This window comes from Galleria mellonella, unplaced genomic scaffold (assembly GCF_026898425.1).
Source record: "Galleria mellonella isolate WM207_F2 unplaced genomic scaffold, CSIRO_AGI_GalMel_v1 utg158, whole genome shotgun sequence".
Lineage (NCBI taxonomy): Eukaryota > Metazoa > Arthropoda > Insecta > Lepidoptera > Pyralidae > Galleria > Galleria mellonella.
In genome coordinates this window covers 2,236,873-2,254,603 of record NW_026442003.1, presented here as the reverse complement: position 1 = coordinate 2,254,603, position 17,731 = coordinate 2,236,873, and the positions used below count along the sequence as shown (strand labels likewise).

General features: G+C 36.8%; 2 protein-coding genes across 2 annotated transcripts; both read right to left on the bottom strand.

Moving 5' to 3' along the window:
* Positions 1 to 84: 84 nt before the first annotated feature.
* On the bottom strand, positions 85 to 4,421 carry LOC113512752 (protein qua-1). The gene is made up of 3 exons (XM_052892467.1): positions 4,315 to 4,421; positions 2,026 to 2,329; positions 85 to 473 (listed from the first exon to the last, which is right to left on the bottom strand). The coding sequence occupies exons 1-3, from the start codon at positions 4,354 to 4,356 to the stop codon at positions 442 to 444; spliced, it is 378 nt and encodes a 125-aa protein (XP_052748427.1). The 5' UTR covers positions 4,357 to 4,421; the 3' UTR covers positions 85 to 441.
* Positions 4,422 to 11,429: 7,008 nt separating this feature from the next.
* On the bottom strand, positions 11,430 to 14,861 carry LOC128200125 (uncharacterized). The gene is made up of 2 exons (XM_052892425.1): positions 14,733 to 14,861; positions 11,430 to 12,371 (listed from the first exon to the last, which is right to left on the bottom strand). Exons 1-2 carry the CDS (start codon positions 14,844 to 14,846, stop codon positions 11,703 to 11,705), a joined length of 783 nt encoding a protein of 260 aa, XP_052748385.1. The 5' UTR covers positions 14,847 to 14,861; the 3' UTR covers positions 11,430 to 11,702.
* Between the last annotated feature and the right edge of the window lie 2,870 nt (positions 14,862 to 17,731).

Here is a 17,731-nt window from a genome sequence, read left to right as displayed (position 1 = left end):
GTTTATATTTGCGTCGAGTTCAATTGAAACCAACTGCAGGTAGGATTTTTATTTATTTAAAGAAAAAAAAATAAAACATTCATATGATTATTTCTATTTTAATGCTTTTAAGATGTATTTATAATTCAATATAATTATAATAATATGTAAAATCAACTTTTAATTGGAAATAACGACAGCTGAGTTTCTTGCTCGTTCTTGTCAGTTGACACTGCGCTTCAAACTGAATGGTGTAGATTCATAGAAAATTTCATAGAAATATTATTAAAAAAAAAAAAAACTTATAATTACGTTTATTTGAATAAAAAATATTTTTATTTATTTAGTTTGCTCTAATATCAAATTATAATATTACTTTTAGGATAATGGCACCACGGAACGGATTCCAATGTATTCCAAACATTAAAAAGATCAAGCGTACTTGAAATATTTTACCGCCATTTATACCTTGACTTTACCAATATTAACCAATTCTGTGAACAAAGAACATTAATTATTGACAGTTACCAGACGAGATATTATATAGTAAACATAGTCTACGTTAACATGCTAGCAATATGTCCAACCAGGTCGACCTCATCGCGGTTCCCCCTGGAAACTATCATGGTTAATTCCTGATGAATTCATCATGATGGGCTAACTGGCCTGTTTTCATTCTCATCTATCACCCTTCACTGGTGCTCCGCCAGCGTATCCCGTTAACGCAGGCGGGGTTACCATACCATTTTCACCCATCAGAAAAAAAAAAAGTCTACGTTAACACGGCACGCCCCTCTAACTGTTTCCTACAATGCGTGTGTTTGTTCCGTATACAGACGTGGACCTCTGTTTGTGTTTCGGAGGATACATCTCCAGTGGTAGTCCGGCCAGAAATGTGTTATATTTTTGGTCGAAACCTTGTTAATATTTTTATTCACACATTTTAAGTTTTATTTTTATTTTGGAGGAGCATCCAATGTTATCGTGGACGATATATATCGAACTGGTTGAGGAAGGGAAGGCATCGTCAGGCATTACTCGGGGACATTGAAATCTAAGCACCACATAAGATGCGTATCAGTAAGGCTTCTCATTAGTAATTTAACCACGGGTAGTAGATTGGCTAAAGCCGGCCCTGATAGTCTTCAGAACACCTCTATCCCGTGTCCTTTTTTACCGCTAAAAAGCTGGACAATGCTGCTTCGGTTTGAAAGACGAGTTGAAACCGCATCAAACTGGATACTGTTTTCACTTCTGGCTTTTTAAGAGACAAACTTGAGTGGCTCCTCAACGTTTAGAGTTCCTCGAAATAGTGAGGTCGCTCCGTGAGTTCTATGAAGATCCCAGGAATATTCTGTACTGGGCGGAGCTAGGTTGGCTGTAGTAGCCACGACTCATACGCACAACGGCCCAAATGAGAGGCTAAGCGCGGAAAAGAGAGTCCAATTTACATTACAAGAGTCTGAAGAATGTTTTATATTGATATATATGTAAGTGATCTATTCAAATTATGGTTTTTTCTAACGCAACATTCAAAATTTCAATTTTTTGTATTAGCCATTAACTTTCCACTGTTGGACATAGCCTCTCTAGTTTGCCAGTAGTTCCTACGCTTGGTAGGCGGGTTAGCAACAGCAGTTTGGCTTTTGGTGATATTTTAAGAAGGACACTGCTACCCAGCATACCACCATAAGCTTCTTTTATGCAAGTAAAACCTAATTAATTTTTTTTTATACAACTTAGAATGGTAAACAAGCTAAGCAAGGCGCACCTGATGGAAAGTGGTAACCGTCGCCTATAGACATGAGCAGTACCATGGACATAACAGAGTATACTGTTTCGCCCATGGTACTCCCCATGCGTTGCCATTCCTGAGGACTTAGGTGTTATTCCTCTGTACCCAGTAAATTCACGCCATAACCCGCCCTTCAAACTGAAACACAGCCATGCAAACACAACTGCTTCATGGTTGAAACACGAATGGGTCAGAGGTACCCAAGCAATCGACTTTTGTATAAACAAAAATAAAAAAATACAAATATTTACTGCTTAAGACATCGACTGAAGTACCGGATCCCTTGCCGTCTCCTTTCCCATCACCTTTGCCGTCTCCTTTCCCATCTCCCTTGCCACATTCGTCCCCATTTCCCTTGCCATCTCCCTTGCCGTCTCCCTTGCCGTCTCCCTTGCCGTCTCCCTTGCCATCTCCCTTGCCGTCTTCCTTGCCGTCCCCCTTGCAGTCTCCCTTGCCGTCTCCCTTGCCGTCTCCCTTGCCACCTCCTTTACCATCTCCCTTGCCATCTCCTCCGTCATCGCAGCCCTTACCAGGTGCCGGATTACATAACGCCACCTGAAAAATATCACATCATCTGTTCAATTCTGTGAAAAATATAAACCAAAATTATTCTAAATATTGTTTGTGATATTTCGTATTCACATACATACATACATACATATCTGTCACGCCTGTCTTTCATTAGGGTAGGCAGAAACAATGGAACGCCAAATGCTTCGATTCAAACAAACCTCTTTCGCTTCTTCCACATTCATCAATCTTGTCATACACGCTCGTCGGTTACGGGTACTTTTAATTTGGCCCTTCTTCAGCACGTCGCCTATTTGGTCGACATACGTCCGTCTAGGGCGGCCCCTACCGACATCTCCATTCATTCTTGCTCGATAAATCTCTTTCGTAATTCTTCTTTCATCCATCCTCTCCAAATGACCAAACCAACGCAACATTCCTTTTTCGATTTTGGTCACTACATCGACATTCAGTCCACACTTCTCTCTAATCACACTGTTTCTTACTCTATCTTTTAAAGTAATACCACACATACTTCTCAAAGCTCTCATCTGTACAGCATTTATCTTACTTTCATGCTTCTTCTGCCATACCCACGATTCGCTTCCATACATGAGTGTTGGTGTCAGTACTCCTTGAATTATAGCAAGGCGAGCTTTGCTCGATACATTTTTACTTGACATAATCGAGAGCAGTGCACCGTATTCACATCTATTTATAATCAGTGAAATTCTATTTTTATTTAAAAAAAAAAAAAAAAACAAAACAACAGCTGAGTTTTTTGCCCATTTTTCTCAGCTAAAATTCCATTTAGAATAAAAAAAAAAACCGTTTATGTGCAATCTGAACTCGTGTGAGTTCAAGTCGAGGGTTCTGTACATAAATATACCATATATATACATACATACATATCTGTCACGCCTGTCTCCCATCAGGGCAGGCAGAAACAGTGGAACGCCAAATACGTCGCCTATTTTGTCGACATACGCTTATCTAAGGCGACCCCTACCGACATCTCCATTCATTCTTGCTTGTTAAATCAGGGTCAAATTTACAGGGTACAGAGGCCTCAGGAATGGTAACGCATGGGGGGTATCATGGGCGAAACAGTATACTCTGTCAAATTTATGGTACTGCTCATGTGTATAGGCGACGGTTACCACTTTCCATCAGGTGGGCCGTTAGCTTGTTTGCCATTCTAAGATGAATAAAAAAAAGGTTATTTTTTGGAGGTTTCTCGATAATTTCTCAAAAACGGTTCTAGTTAGTTAAATCGTTTTAATGTTTGTTTAATATTTACATATACCTTCATAATTTGTATTTTTTTCATATACTTCGCTTCAGAAATTTCGGAAATAAGGGGGAAATGGTAGGGGACGAGAAGATCAATTTTTAATTTAGTTTTCTTTGTTTCTACAAAGAAAAAATTTTTTCTAAAAGTCTTTTGGTTTTCGTAGAAAAAAAAAATATTTTTATAAAGAATATAAATATTTTTTTCAATTTATTTATTTATTTATTTACACTTTATTGCACCAAGTAAAAAGAGAAATAACAATTCAATTATTTTTATTTTAATATATACGGTCTACTGATATGTAAAACTTTTCAGATTTCAAATTAATAACATTAATACTTGCTAAAATATAACGCTGTGACAGACAAACGGACGGACGGACAAAACGTCATAAGGATTTCTTAATTATAAATGACTAGACAAGAATCAACATCCTCATAATATCAGCTGTTCGGCTTTATCAGTAATTGCCACGTTTAGCAGGCGGGTTGACAACCTCAGTTAGAGTTCACAGAGGTTTTAAGAGGGACGCTGCCGCCCATTCGTCGACCATTCAGTTTCCTTGGTCATCTTTTAATACACTTACAGGAAAAGAAGGGCCATTGGACACAATCTATGCCAAAATCACGCGTCTATTCCATTAACTTTCAGTAAAAAAAAGTTTTAGCTCTTTACGTCTTCACGTTTGGTCGTTGCTGGCATTAGAAATAAAAAAAAAAATGAAAGAAAAACTCACCGTCAAGCAAAGAGTAAGCACTATTAAAGTCAATTGTTTCATTGTACGTATCGCTTTTCCTTTATAACTGAATTCAAAACGGCTGCCGCATTTATATGCAACGCTTCGGTATGTTTTTCGACCTTAGGATGACATTATTTTATTTTCTTGCGTTCAACCGCCTTTTTATTTTTTAATCTACATACATAAATACATATATAAAATCGTTTGTTCCGACTGTTTCATCAACGTAAAGCTTAAAGGATCTTTTTTTAATGGTATACACGATAAAAAGCTGTGTCCTGTCGAATTAAACTAGTATTTATCAACATAATATATTTTTTTTATACCACTGAGGTGGCAAACAAGCATACGGCCCACCTGATGGTAAGCGGTTACCGGATCCTATGAACACCTCCAATACCAGAGGTATTACGCGCGTGTTGCCGACCCTGGAGAAACCTCTTTACCCCCCCCTTTTGAAGAACCCCATGCTGTAGTCTCTTGGGTAAACCTCGGCACGGAGCTCATTCCACAACCTGAGTGTTCGTGGGAGAAAACATCTCTGAAACCGCGTTGTACGCGACCATTTAGGCTGTAGGGTATGAGGGTGAACTCCCTGTCGATGACGAGCCGTACGATGGTAGAAAGTGGCTGTGGGCATCATATTGAACAATTCCTCTGAGCACAATCCGTTGTACAAGCGGTAGAACACGCAGAGTGAGGCAAAATCTCTCCTAAGACTAAAGTGTTCGATACCGCTTGCAAGCCTGGAATCATCGACAATTCTCATTTATGGTGGTCTAATACTGAAATAGATTGAATATAGCTTATTGACGATGACTTGAATTGATTCAGCAGAGAATTTTTTTTATATCACAATGTTGGTAAACAAGTACACAGCCCGTCTGATGGTAAACGGTCACTGTAGCCTATAGACGCCTGCGATACTAGTGGTGTCACGTGCACGTTGCCAACCCTGAAGAAACTTTGATATGCCCTTTTTGAAGAACCCCATACTGTAGTCTCTAAGGAAAGGATCGACAGAGAGCTAGAGACACCACAGCCGGAGTGTTCGCGGAAAAAAAATCCTTTGAAACCGCACTGTACGTGATCATTTAGGATCAAGCGTGTGAGGATTTCAAGATTGTTACATTTATGACGTATTGTATTTATAGTAACATGAAATTTTGGCATTTAATGCCTTCTATTATGCAATTATCAGTTAAAGAAGGACTTTAGGAACTTCCACCCTTAAAGGTGTAAAATAAAGGGTGAACGGTTGTATGGAAATTCATGATTTTCAAAGTTAGAAGCATGCAATTTCATATACAAGTTTCTGGTTAGAAATAAATAATAATAACAATAACCAACCAGTCTGGAACAACATCTCAGACGGTTGGGATTCCGAGGCGGCTCATTCCCGGGAAAGATGCAGAGAGCGGTGCTCTTAGATTCTGCCCGCATTGTACGCCGGTTTCTCTCCCTGGGGCTCGAACCCCTACCGACTGTGCTTCTGCCGGGGATTAGTTGCCATCTCCTCTTCTTAAGAGATGAGAATTTGTGTAAAAATTGAAAAATAATAATAATAATTCAGTATTTCTGAAGATCTGTCCATTCTTCTTTTTTTTTTTTTTGGGTCAATACACAACCTAAATATATTTTACCAGAACTTAATAACTTCGCCGTGTATGCCCCGGCATTCGGCCTGCCCCTTCCATTTCCGTGGGTGTCGTAAGAGGCGACTAAGGGAGGACGAGGGATGGGCAGCAGCGTCGCACTTTAAACAGTACCAAAATCCTAACTGCGGTTGCCAACCCGCCTGTGAAGCGTGGCAACTATTGGCAAAACCCTCCTTATGAAGAGGCCTATGTCCAGCAGTGGACAGTAAACGACTGACACGGTATTGGGCAAAGATAAATAAAACATCTGGATGTTTCTGTTGATTATTCTGGAATAATAAAGAAATTTAATGCTTCTTACTTTAAAAATCACAGACTTTCATACGACCATTTGATTTTTTTATTGTACAGTTTTTTTTTTAATGGATAATAATTGAATGGTAACCCCGCCTGCGCTATCGGTATACGCTGGCGAGGCACCAGTGAAGGATGATAGGTGAGGATGAAAAAGACTGGTCAGTTAGCCCACCGTGATGAATGCACCTGGAATTCAGCAGAACGGTTTCCAAAAGGGGAGCACGGGGAGGTCAATCTGGTTGGGTATATTGCTAGCAATAGGGTCCTTAGTCTCCATTACTGACAATCCCTTCCCCCCTCCCCATTAAAATGAATAGCTTAGAATGGCAAACAAGCTGACGGCCTACTAGACGGAAAGTGGTAAACGTCGCGTCGCCTGTGGTTTACTCGCGACCGAATCCGCCCGCCACAAACTAAAGTTTCATCCCAATCATCTGGACGAGTGGCGGTCTTCCACCGTGCGTTTTTCAAGGCACTTTCTTCCACGCATAACCATTCTTTGGAATCAACTTCCAGCAGCAGTATTTCCGAACCGATACGACAACATAACCTTCAAGAAAAGAGTATATTCCTTTTTAAAAGGCCGGCAGCACACCTGCAATGCCGCTGGTGTTGTGGGTGATCATGGGCGGCGATAGTCACTTACCATCAGGTGAGCCGCATGCTCGTTTGCCCCCTGTGTTGTAAAAAAGAAAAAATCCGCGGGCAATAGCTAGTACAATAGTAAATATCTATTATTTTATTAAACAAGAGACATACACCTGTGGTTCAAGCATATAATAATACACCGGCTGGAGTTGACACTAATACACCTTTGTGATTGTGACAATGCCCTCAAAACGCTTTCTTCCCGAGGGGAAAGGAATTGTTGTATGTTGTATTTAACATATATACCTATCTAATATATAAAATTCTCGTGTCACGGTGTTTGTTACCAAACTCCTCCGAAACGGCTTTACCGATTTTCATGAAATTTTCTGTGCATATTGGCTAGGTCTGAGAATCGGCCAACATCTATTTTTCATACCTCTCAATGATAAGGGTAACCTACCCTTAAATATATTTTTTTTATTTTTTTGACAATTTTTTTTTTTTTTTTATTTTATTATGATTTAGCATTGAAAAATACATACAACTTTAAATTTTCACCCTTTTACGATCAACCCCTGTATTTTAATCGCGATTTTTATATTTCGCAATAAGTGGTAAAACAACGTTTACGGGGTCAGCTAGTCTTCTAATATATAAAATTCTCGTGTCGCGGTGTTTGTTACCAAACTCCTCCGAAACGGCTTTACCGATTTTCATGAAATTTTGTGTGCATATTGGGTAAGTCTGAGAATCGGCCAACATCTATTTTTTATACCTTACAATGATAAGGGTGACCCACCCCTAAAAATTTCTTTTTTATATTTTTGACAAAATTTTGTATTTTTATTTTAATATGATTTAGCATTGAAAAATACATACAACTTCAAATTTTCACCCTTTTACGATCAACCCCTTGTTTTTAATCGCAATTTTTATATTCCGTTATAGGGTTGCAAGATGGCAATCGAATATAATTTTCATGTATAGTTTATAATTACAATTTGCTTTAATTATATCTTTTTTCTTAATTTAAATTAATCATAAATTCTCACCGGTCGATAACTGATCAATTACCAATCGATCAGTTACATCACGGAGTAGGGATGAGGACGAAGCCGGCCTCCTTTCTATCACTCTATTTACAGTTTTTGTCCATTTTTTTTTTGTGTTTTATTTGTCTCGATCGTAGCGTTGACTGTTATACGTCATTATATCATTTTAACTTTTCAATGTAATTCTCATGTTAATTTTATTCTCACAGTGAATTTATTATTATTTTTAAGTTGCTATTAAGTGCTCATTGGTATTTTGGACAAGGCATGTCCGCATTGTCATGCACTTAAATTTAAAAATAAGCCGGTCTGGATGTGTTGCTCGTCAGGAAAGTGACCCTTGTTTTATAAAAATAGGGCCCAAGAAAATCGTAGTATCTCTGAGCAAACGTCGCATAATGTTTACCTTGCACTAGTGTTAAACGGCGGCTTCGGGTAATTAGGTCAGGATGGTAAGTCGAAAGTGAATGTTGTTTCAATAATGTAGATAGGAAAAATAACTGGCGCACTGTAAGAACTTGGCGTGACTTATAAAGATCGTGAGTAGGATAGCGAAATGGCTTGAAGGTTAATACTTTCAGTATGGTTCTTTGAGCTCTTTCAAGACTAATGAAGTTGGTTTTAGTAGTCCCACCCCACGAAGTTATATAGTAAGTTAAAATTGACTGGCATAGAGCCATGTATGTTATTTTCATAATTTTAGTATTAGTAATATAACATAGTTGCTTAGAAATGTATATTAACTTTCTAATACGCATAGTTAATATATCGACGCGCTTTAAAATTCAAATTGGTATCTAGTGTTACACCTAAGCAGTGACGGCCTTAGGGGGTGGCGAACAGGGCAATCGCCCGGGGCCTCGCTCTTGTAGGGACCTCGCGTAACAACCCAAGCAAATTTTAAACAACCAATGAGTGGCATTTTGTCTAGCGGCAAGCTGCAAAATCTTCCCGATTTTTGGCATTTTAATTGCAAATGAACTAAATTACCAATACTAAATTATACAAATAAAATAATCAATTGTAAAAAAAAAGTGTAAAATAAGATATACTCAAATTTTATTTATTTGTATAATATTAATATTTCTCGTGAACATAACAAATACCTAAATAAAACAACCAGACCTAGTTTCGTATCACATACTTTTCTCGAAGGACAAAGGACTTCACAAAGACCTATAAAGGCCCGGAGCCTCGCAATGGGTAAGGCCGCCGCTGCACCTAAGTATTTAATTGTCTTAGTTAAATTTAAATTTTGACAGTTACAAGTCTGTACATCATTCCGGGGTGATAAACATGTATGAGCAAATAGTTGATGCACTTTAGGATCAGGTAGTCTGTAGTTCCTAATACTATAAATCATAAACTTTGTCTCATCTAGAGTATTATCGGCCAACCACTCTCTGACCCTATCAAATCCCATTTGGGCCTTTTCAAAAATTTTGGACCAATACTTTTGAAAAGGCCTTACCGGTAAAGATAAGTGCAGTGTCATTGGCAAATGAAACAACAGTGTCATTATCGAGTGTTAAGTCACATAGATAGTTGATGTAGGCAAGAAACAAATTCGGTCCTAAAACACTACCTTGTGGAACACCCATTTATACTGTTTGGTCGGAACTCGTAAGAGAGCCAAGCTTTACATGCTGAATTCGTCCAGTTGGGTAACTACGAAATAAGTCACTTTAATAAATATGTAGGTATACATTTTAGTAATATATCATTACTTCATAAAAAAAATGCATTTTCATTTGTAATAGAACTTATGGCTGCACTAGGTATATTAAAATGTATAAGGCGCAAAAAAAATGTATAAGGGCTATTAGCAATGTGGGGTGCCAGGAATCTTGTAGGCCATTATTTAAAAAATTAGGAATCCTTCCCCTGACTTGCATGTATATATTTGCTATATGTACTTTTATTAAGCAACACCCTGAATTATTTAATACATGTGGACAACTCAAAGAAGGCATTAGATCACACAGAAAAAATAAACTTGTGATACCAAAAAGTAATTTGACCTTGTACCAAAAGAATGTTTCATTTATGGCCCAAAAAATATATAATAAACTTCCTTCAGATCTTTTAGACCTTCCCTTGAAAATATTTAAGAAGCGGCTTCATCTATGGCTTCTGGATAAGGTCTTTTACAGTATGGGAGAATATTATGCCTACACATCCCAAAAATAGTTAACATAATTATTAATAATATAAATCCTTAAGACTTGACATAAATTTGCTATTGACATAACATATGGAATGTAATTTGTATTTAATTAATAATAATAATGTAATTGTTAATTTTATTTGACGATATTGAATATGTAATTTGACTTGATAATTGTTTGAGCATTGTTTTCTTTTTTTTTATTATTCTATGATCATAATAATGTACTAGTATAAATTAAATTTGTATCCTTATTTAACGAATAAATTAGATTTGCATGCCTACAATTTTAAGGCAATTAGACAGATGCCAAAAAGTTGTGTCACATGGCCCTTATAATACAAATGTCTGTTTAAAGCAAATAAATATTTCATTTCATTTCATAAAATAAAAGTATTTGTCATCGATTATCAGAGTTTATTCTAAATAAATTCCATTGTGTCCACGACGAAACAATTAATAAGTAAATACGTTGCCACTGTAAAATATTCTATGTGACATTCGGTTTTTGTTTGTGTAAGAACACAAACACAATTAATTGTATGCCACATTCCGGTGAAGAGTGTGAACGGTATTTAAATATCATATACCGTACTTTTTACCACTTTTGAAACAAAATAATGTTTATTGTGTTTATATTTATAAGAAAATGTAAAATTATTTCGCCAAGATTTGGTGAAAAGTTGGGTTCAGTTAAAAACAATGTACTTAGGTGTTTAATGAAAAATGAAAAGAAAACGACAACGCAGTGTTCATTAGAAGACACCGTCACGTGTCTAGCCATAATAGGACTCCATATTTGAATGTAAAAATAAACACTCCTCACGACTTACCAGCATACCGCTCAACCAATCGTCGTGAAAGATACATTTGTGGTACTTCAATTGGAGAGATGTGATTTTCAGCAAGTGCAACTCCAACATCGAGTCCCCAGAAAAGTCGATGTCTCCGAACGATACAATAGAAGGGAGCATTTTGTAAAACGCTTCCTGGGTACATTCACTATTCTTGGGACTAGAAACCAAAGAGATTACCAGAATCACCCAGAAGGACGTTAGGCTACTTTTATCCCGGTCAATGTATGCTTTCATACAAACAGATCAAATATCAAGCATCAATACATATGACACAATGACCAAACGGACGGGTCGCACTACATGCGGCTCCCCCTGGAAACCATTATGCTTAATTCCTGGTGAATTCGTCACGATGAGCCAACTGGCCCGACTTTATACTATCGTATAAGCTGGCGGAGGCCAGCTTATACCAATAGCGCAGACTAAACGACCACTCCATTATAATGTATTGAAAAAATCAGAATAGGGATTTTCAATAAAAAACAACTAATTAAGATTGAATTATTTATTTGGCATACCGAAATCAGTGAGGTTATAAACGCGAATGTTCGTGAGGATGTAATTATGGATAGACGTTTGTTACTCTTTCACGCAAAAACTATTCTACGGATTAAAATAAAGTTTGGTACACGGATGGGTTATACGGTAACTTAGACTATGGGATACTTGATATGATTCACGCCACTGAGACCGCGGCAAGAACCTAATAAGCAATAATAGCTGAAACTCAGCGCTCGCCTTTGTAATATTGGTGTTAGGCATATTAAAGTGGAAAAGTTTTCTTTGAGTCGAAATCAAACAATTTAAGATGATGGCTTTGATCACCTTTACGTTTGACACTGCCGTCTTTTTTATGATGGTCTTTATCGTCGCGTTTCATGTGATTATTATCATGATCGTAGTTTCCGCCATTGTCAGCATCGCAGTGTTCACCATCGCCATTATTATAGTCTTTGTGATCAGAATGATCGTAGTTTCCGCCATTGTCAGCATCGCAGTGTTCACCATCGCCATTATTATAGTCTTTGTGATCAGAATGATCGTAGTTTCCGCCATTGTCAGCATCGCAGTGTTCACCATCGCCATTATTATAGTCTTTGTGATCATAATGATCGTAGTTTCCGCCATTGTCAGCATCGCAGTGTTCACCATCGCCATTATTATAGTCTTTGTGATCAGAATGATCGTAGTTTCCGCCATTGTCAGCATCGCAGTGTTCACCATCGCCATTATTATAGTCTTTGTGATCAGAATGATCGTAGTTTCCACCATTGTCAGCATCGCAGTGTTCACCATCGCCATTATTATAATCTTTGTGATCATAATGGTCGACGTTTCCGCCATTATGTTTGTCATTGTCGATGTCTCCACAATTATCTTTACCGTTGCTTCCACCGTCGCCTGACCATGTTGAATCCTCCGCTGTACACATCTGGGGAGAAAAAAAGTTATGTCACGTCAACACTTGTATTGAAAATATAAATTGAGAATGTGAGAGAAGCGAAAAACATATTAACACCTATGTTAGAGTGAGATAAACAAGTAAGACATTGAATTTCACACAATAAGCTCGAAAAGGATTTGGCGGCAGTGTGAGTAAATTTATCCGGAACTAATGCAATCGTTTTTTCGTCTTGTTTTTATGATTGCATTGCCGGTCTGTCTGTGCGTGAGTCGTTATACTGCGTATACTTTTTTTTTTAGTTTTGCTTTTACAGTGCTTGTGCTCAATAGTGTGGAGGTTTATTTATAATAATACGCAGGGCCATCTAGTCGCAAACTAAGCACTATTACTATTGCTACTGAAGAGCTGAATCGACTTAATCCAATTTTTGTAAATGTATATTTTTTCTGCTTTAATTTGAGAGATAGAATATTTTGTCTTGACAAAAAATGAAATATATGTATTAATAGACCACAAATCAATATACAATTATTAATTAAAATGGTGGCCATTAAGATAATTTAAAAACAGAAAAATGTCATAACTCCATGTTTCATCTAATTAAATTTAATATTTCATGTTGTCAAAGTAATCAGCAGACACAATCATCAATTCAAATTATTGTGCAATGTTTCTCTTGTTCATTCAAATATATTCTTAAGAATTTTGCATCATTATGTTTGTCAACTTAACCTTTTGATATAATTTCTCCCATATACTGAGTAGTTAATGTACATTATGGTAACACTATTCGCGCAAACATGGAAAAAGTGTTTTTGGCGAAGCGTTTTTATGGCATCACTAACGCCTGTTTTTAACTTCATTACTAATACTGTATTATTTTAAAAACTTCTTTCGATTTCGCGCCATTTCACATATATTTCTTTGTGCTTATTACCAAATTACAATATGGGGTGTTAAAGAATATTGGAATGCAGTGATCGATCGCATACGTTCGTATATCGTACTATCAACAGATACAACAACACTTCCTCTGTCGGAGACCAGAAAAGATCGGGGCGGCCGCGTGCTGTTAGAACTACAAAGGCTGTTAATTCTGTTAAAGTCAGAATTCGTCGAAACCCTATTAGGAAGCAAAATCTAATCGCGAGAAATGAAGATTCCCGCTAGGACTCTGTCGCGTATTGTAAAACAAGACCTTGAAACTTAGTGCTTATGGTCGATATACAGGACATGCCCTAAATCAATCTTTACAATTAAAGAGAGTGGATCGTTCAAAACGCCTTCTGTCGCGATACGCAGGTGAAAGGCACAGAAATATTCTCCTTACCAATGAAAACATTTTCACGATTGAAGAACACTTCAATAAGCAAAATGATAAAGTGTACGCTCACAGTTCTAAAGAAGCTGCTCAAATGGTCGGAAAGATACAACGTGGTCGTCATCCTGCGTCAATAATGGTTTTTTTCAACTTGATACGCTTTATCAAGATACAGTCTTGGATCGTGTTGTGATAACTCTCAGCAATACACTTTTTAAAAATATACCGTGGACTTTCCAGCAGGCCTCTGCACCTGGTCACAAGGCACGAACTACCCAAGCCTGGCTTGAAACCAACGTTCCGGACTTTATAAGAGCAGAAGACGGACCCTCATCTAGCCCAGACCTCAACCCTTTATACTTCAAATTATCGTCAGTTTTAGACGAAATGGCCTAAACGACACGGCGCCGTTGAGTCTCTTAAAAAATCTTTGGAGCAAGCAGTGGTGACATTTCCTTTAGAAACAGTGCGTAAATCTATAGATTCGTAGCCAAATTAAAAAATGTAGATTAAAGACATGTATAAAAGCCAAAGGTGGCCATTTCGAACATAATATTTTTTTATTTTTTGCTGAGACTTTAATAATTATGTAGATATAAATTTTAGTAATATTACATTACTTTATAAATAAAATGCATTTTCATTTGTAACAGAACTTATGGCTGAACCTATAACAATGTAATTTTCTATAGATAAAAGAATTTTCAAAATCGGTTAAGTAATTTTTGAGTCTATCCTTTACAAACAAACGATCAAATCTTTTCTCTTTATATTGTTAGTGTGTCATATATACTTTACGAATATTTTTTAATGAATCTTATGGCTGGACTAGGTATATGTATATAATATTTCAAATTTCTAATCATATTATTACGATTAGAAACCACTTCAGTTATGGAAAAACCTGTAATTTTGATTTAAAAACCAACCACCGAACCGATTTTGATAATGTTTGTATGGGACAAATCTATAAGTACATAAGAATTTTCCAATTTTTCAAATTTATAACTGACAGAGTCATGAGGTAACAAACGTAAAAAAATGTATGAAAAATAAAATTTTCTTACCGTCATGTAGACGAAGAGAACGAGCAAAGTGATTCGTTTCATTTTGAAGAATGAGCAGGTATTGAAGAAACGTTGACTGGTCGACAGTTCAGCAAGCACCAACAACTTCCTCATACTGGCTACCTTTATATACTTTTTGTTTAGATATTAATTGCCTTTTTACGTTTGTATTTATTATTATTTTTTATTATACTTTTAATGTTAAGGCAAATGAAATATTTTTAATTATATTTTTTCTAATGTTACATAAAAACAAATTCTGCAATTATACTATATTTTCCATTATCAGTAAAACTAGAATGGTAACCCTGCTTGTGCTACCGCTATGCGCTGGCGGGACGCCAGTGAGGAGTGTTTTTTTTTTTTAATGGGTGAAAATGGTATGGTAACCCAAAGCGCTTGAGTGTAAATGGTCACGTACAGTGCGGTTTCAGAGCAATTTTCTCGTGCGGACGCTCAGGCTGGAATGAGCTCCCTGTAGACATTTTCCTTGGAAACTATAGTATGAGATTCTTCAAAAAGGGTCTATTAAGGTTTCTACAGGGTCGGCAATGCACACGTGACACCCCTGCAGGCGTTCATAGGCTACAGTGACCATTACCATCAGCTTACCATCAGACGGGCTGTATGTTTTATTGCTACCCTTGTGGTATAAAAAAAATGAAAGTCGTATCAAATTTGGGGCAGTAGTTCTTGCGTGATGCCAGAACAATTATAAAGACAGACAGGCGAGCAGATAAAAATGTATATACATTTATAATTTTATTATATGAGTAACATTCTACAAATAGCAAGTTTTTACGAGTGTACACAAATAAATATATTATACTGACTTGTCGTCGTGAATCATACAGGATCCATTAAAAATATTCGTGAGGTACACATATATGACATACTAATAATATAAAGAGGAAAGATTTGATCGTTTGTTTATAACGGATGGAAGTCTTTGGAGCAAGCAGTGGAAAAATTTCCCTTGGAAACAGTGCATAAATCCATTGATTCGTGGCCAGACAGATTAAAGGCCTGTATAAAAGCCAAAGGTGGCCATTTCGAATAGAATATTCTTTTATTTTTTCCTGAGATTTTTTTTAATAATGTGTATTTATTTATCTCACAACTTTTTTGAGTACAATGAAACATTTAAAATAATACCATAGATACATCAAAGTTGTAGTGAACTGGTGCCTGAACTGGGTATTCAAAAAACCCGTATCACAAGGCACCAGGACCCCTGCCTGGCATGAAACAATTTATGGCAATACATACAATGGAGAACTCAAAAGTTGTTAGGCGTAACAGATACAAATACAGTACGTACACATGAAAACACGTATACACACATAGTTATATGATATTCAAATGTCTAAATATCAATCAGTCACAACTGCATATACATTAGCAAGCAAAGGCAAATCCATCAAGTACACTGAGACAGAACAAAAAATAAGAATAACAATTAAAGAATAAAGAGTTTAGGAGGTAGGATGTATTAATTTTTCAATTTCATCATAGTGAAGCTGCTGGAGCCACTCTGTAACAGTTTTTTTACACATATATTTATTGGGGGCGAAGATTGATATTGTTGAGTTAATTGTTTTATAAAAGTAGGGCCCAAGAAAATCGTAATATCTCTGAGCAAACGTCGCATTATGTTTATCTTGTACTAGTGTTAAACGGCGGCTTCGGGTAATTAGGTCAGGATGGTAAGTCGAAAGTGAATGTTGTTTTAATAATGTAGATAGGAAAAATAACTGGCGCACTGTAAGAACTTGGCTTGACTTATAAAGATCGTGAGTAGGATAGCGAAATGGCTTGAAGGTTAATACTTTCAGTATGGTTCTTTGAGCTCTTTCAAGACTAATGAAGTTGGTTTTAGTAGTCCCACCCCATCAAGTTATACAGTAAGTTAAAATTGACTGGCATAGAGCCATGTATGTTATTTTCATAATTTTAGTATTAGTAATATAACATAGTTGCTTAGAAATGTATATTAACTTTCTAATACGCATAGTTAATATATCGACGCGCTTTAAAATTTAAATTGGTATCTAGTGTTACACCTAAGCAGTGGCGGCCTTAGGCGGTGGCGCTTCACAAAGGACTTCACAAAGACCCATTGCCCGGAGCCTCGCAATGGGTAAGGCCGCCGCTGCACCTAAGTATTTAATTTTTTTTTTTCATTTAAGAGTTTCCTCTTGTCGGTGCAACTAATTCATGCAACTTCCTCCAGCCAGCTCTATCCCAGGCCATATCCTTTATCTCCCTATACGACATGACGCCTAGTGTTTCCTTTATCTGTCCCATGTAGTTAATCCTCGGTCTTCCTCTTCCTCTTTTGCCCTCTATTTTTCCTTCTATTATGCTCTTAATAAAATCGTCGTATAAGGTGGCCCAGCATTTTGCCTCTTCTATTCTTTATTATTTTAATCAATGTTCTCTTCTCATTTACTTTTTTTTAGGACTTCCTCGTTTGTTAGTTTTTCTGTCCAGCTTATCCTTTCGATTCTCCTCCATGTTCACATTTCGAATGCCTCAAGCATCTTTCTTTCCTTCTGCGTCATTGTCCATGTTTCACACCCATATAATTGTCTTAAGTATTTAATTGTCTTAGTTATTTTTAAATTTTGACAGTTACAAGTCTGTACATCATTCCGGGGTGATAAACATGTATGAGCAAATAGTTTGTAGTTCCTAATACAATCAAAAATTTTGGACCAATACTTTTGAAAAGGCCTTATCGGTAAAGATAAGTGCAGTTTCATTGGCAAATGAAACAGCAGTGTCATTATCGAGTGTTAAGTCACATAGATAGTTGATGTAGGCAAGAAACAAATTCGGTCCTAAAACACTACCTTGTGAAACACCCATTTATACTGTTTGGTCGGAACTCGTAAGAGAGCCAAGCTTTACATGCTGAATTCGTCCAGTTGGGTAACTACGAAATAAGTCACTTTAATAAATATGTAGGTATACATTTTAGTAATATATCATTACTT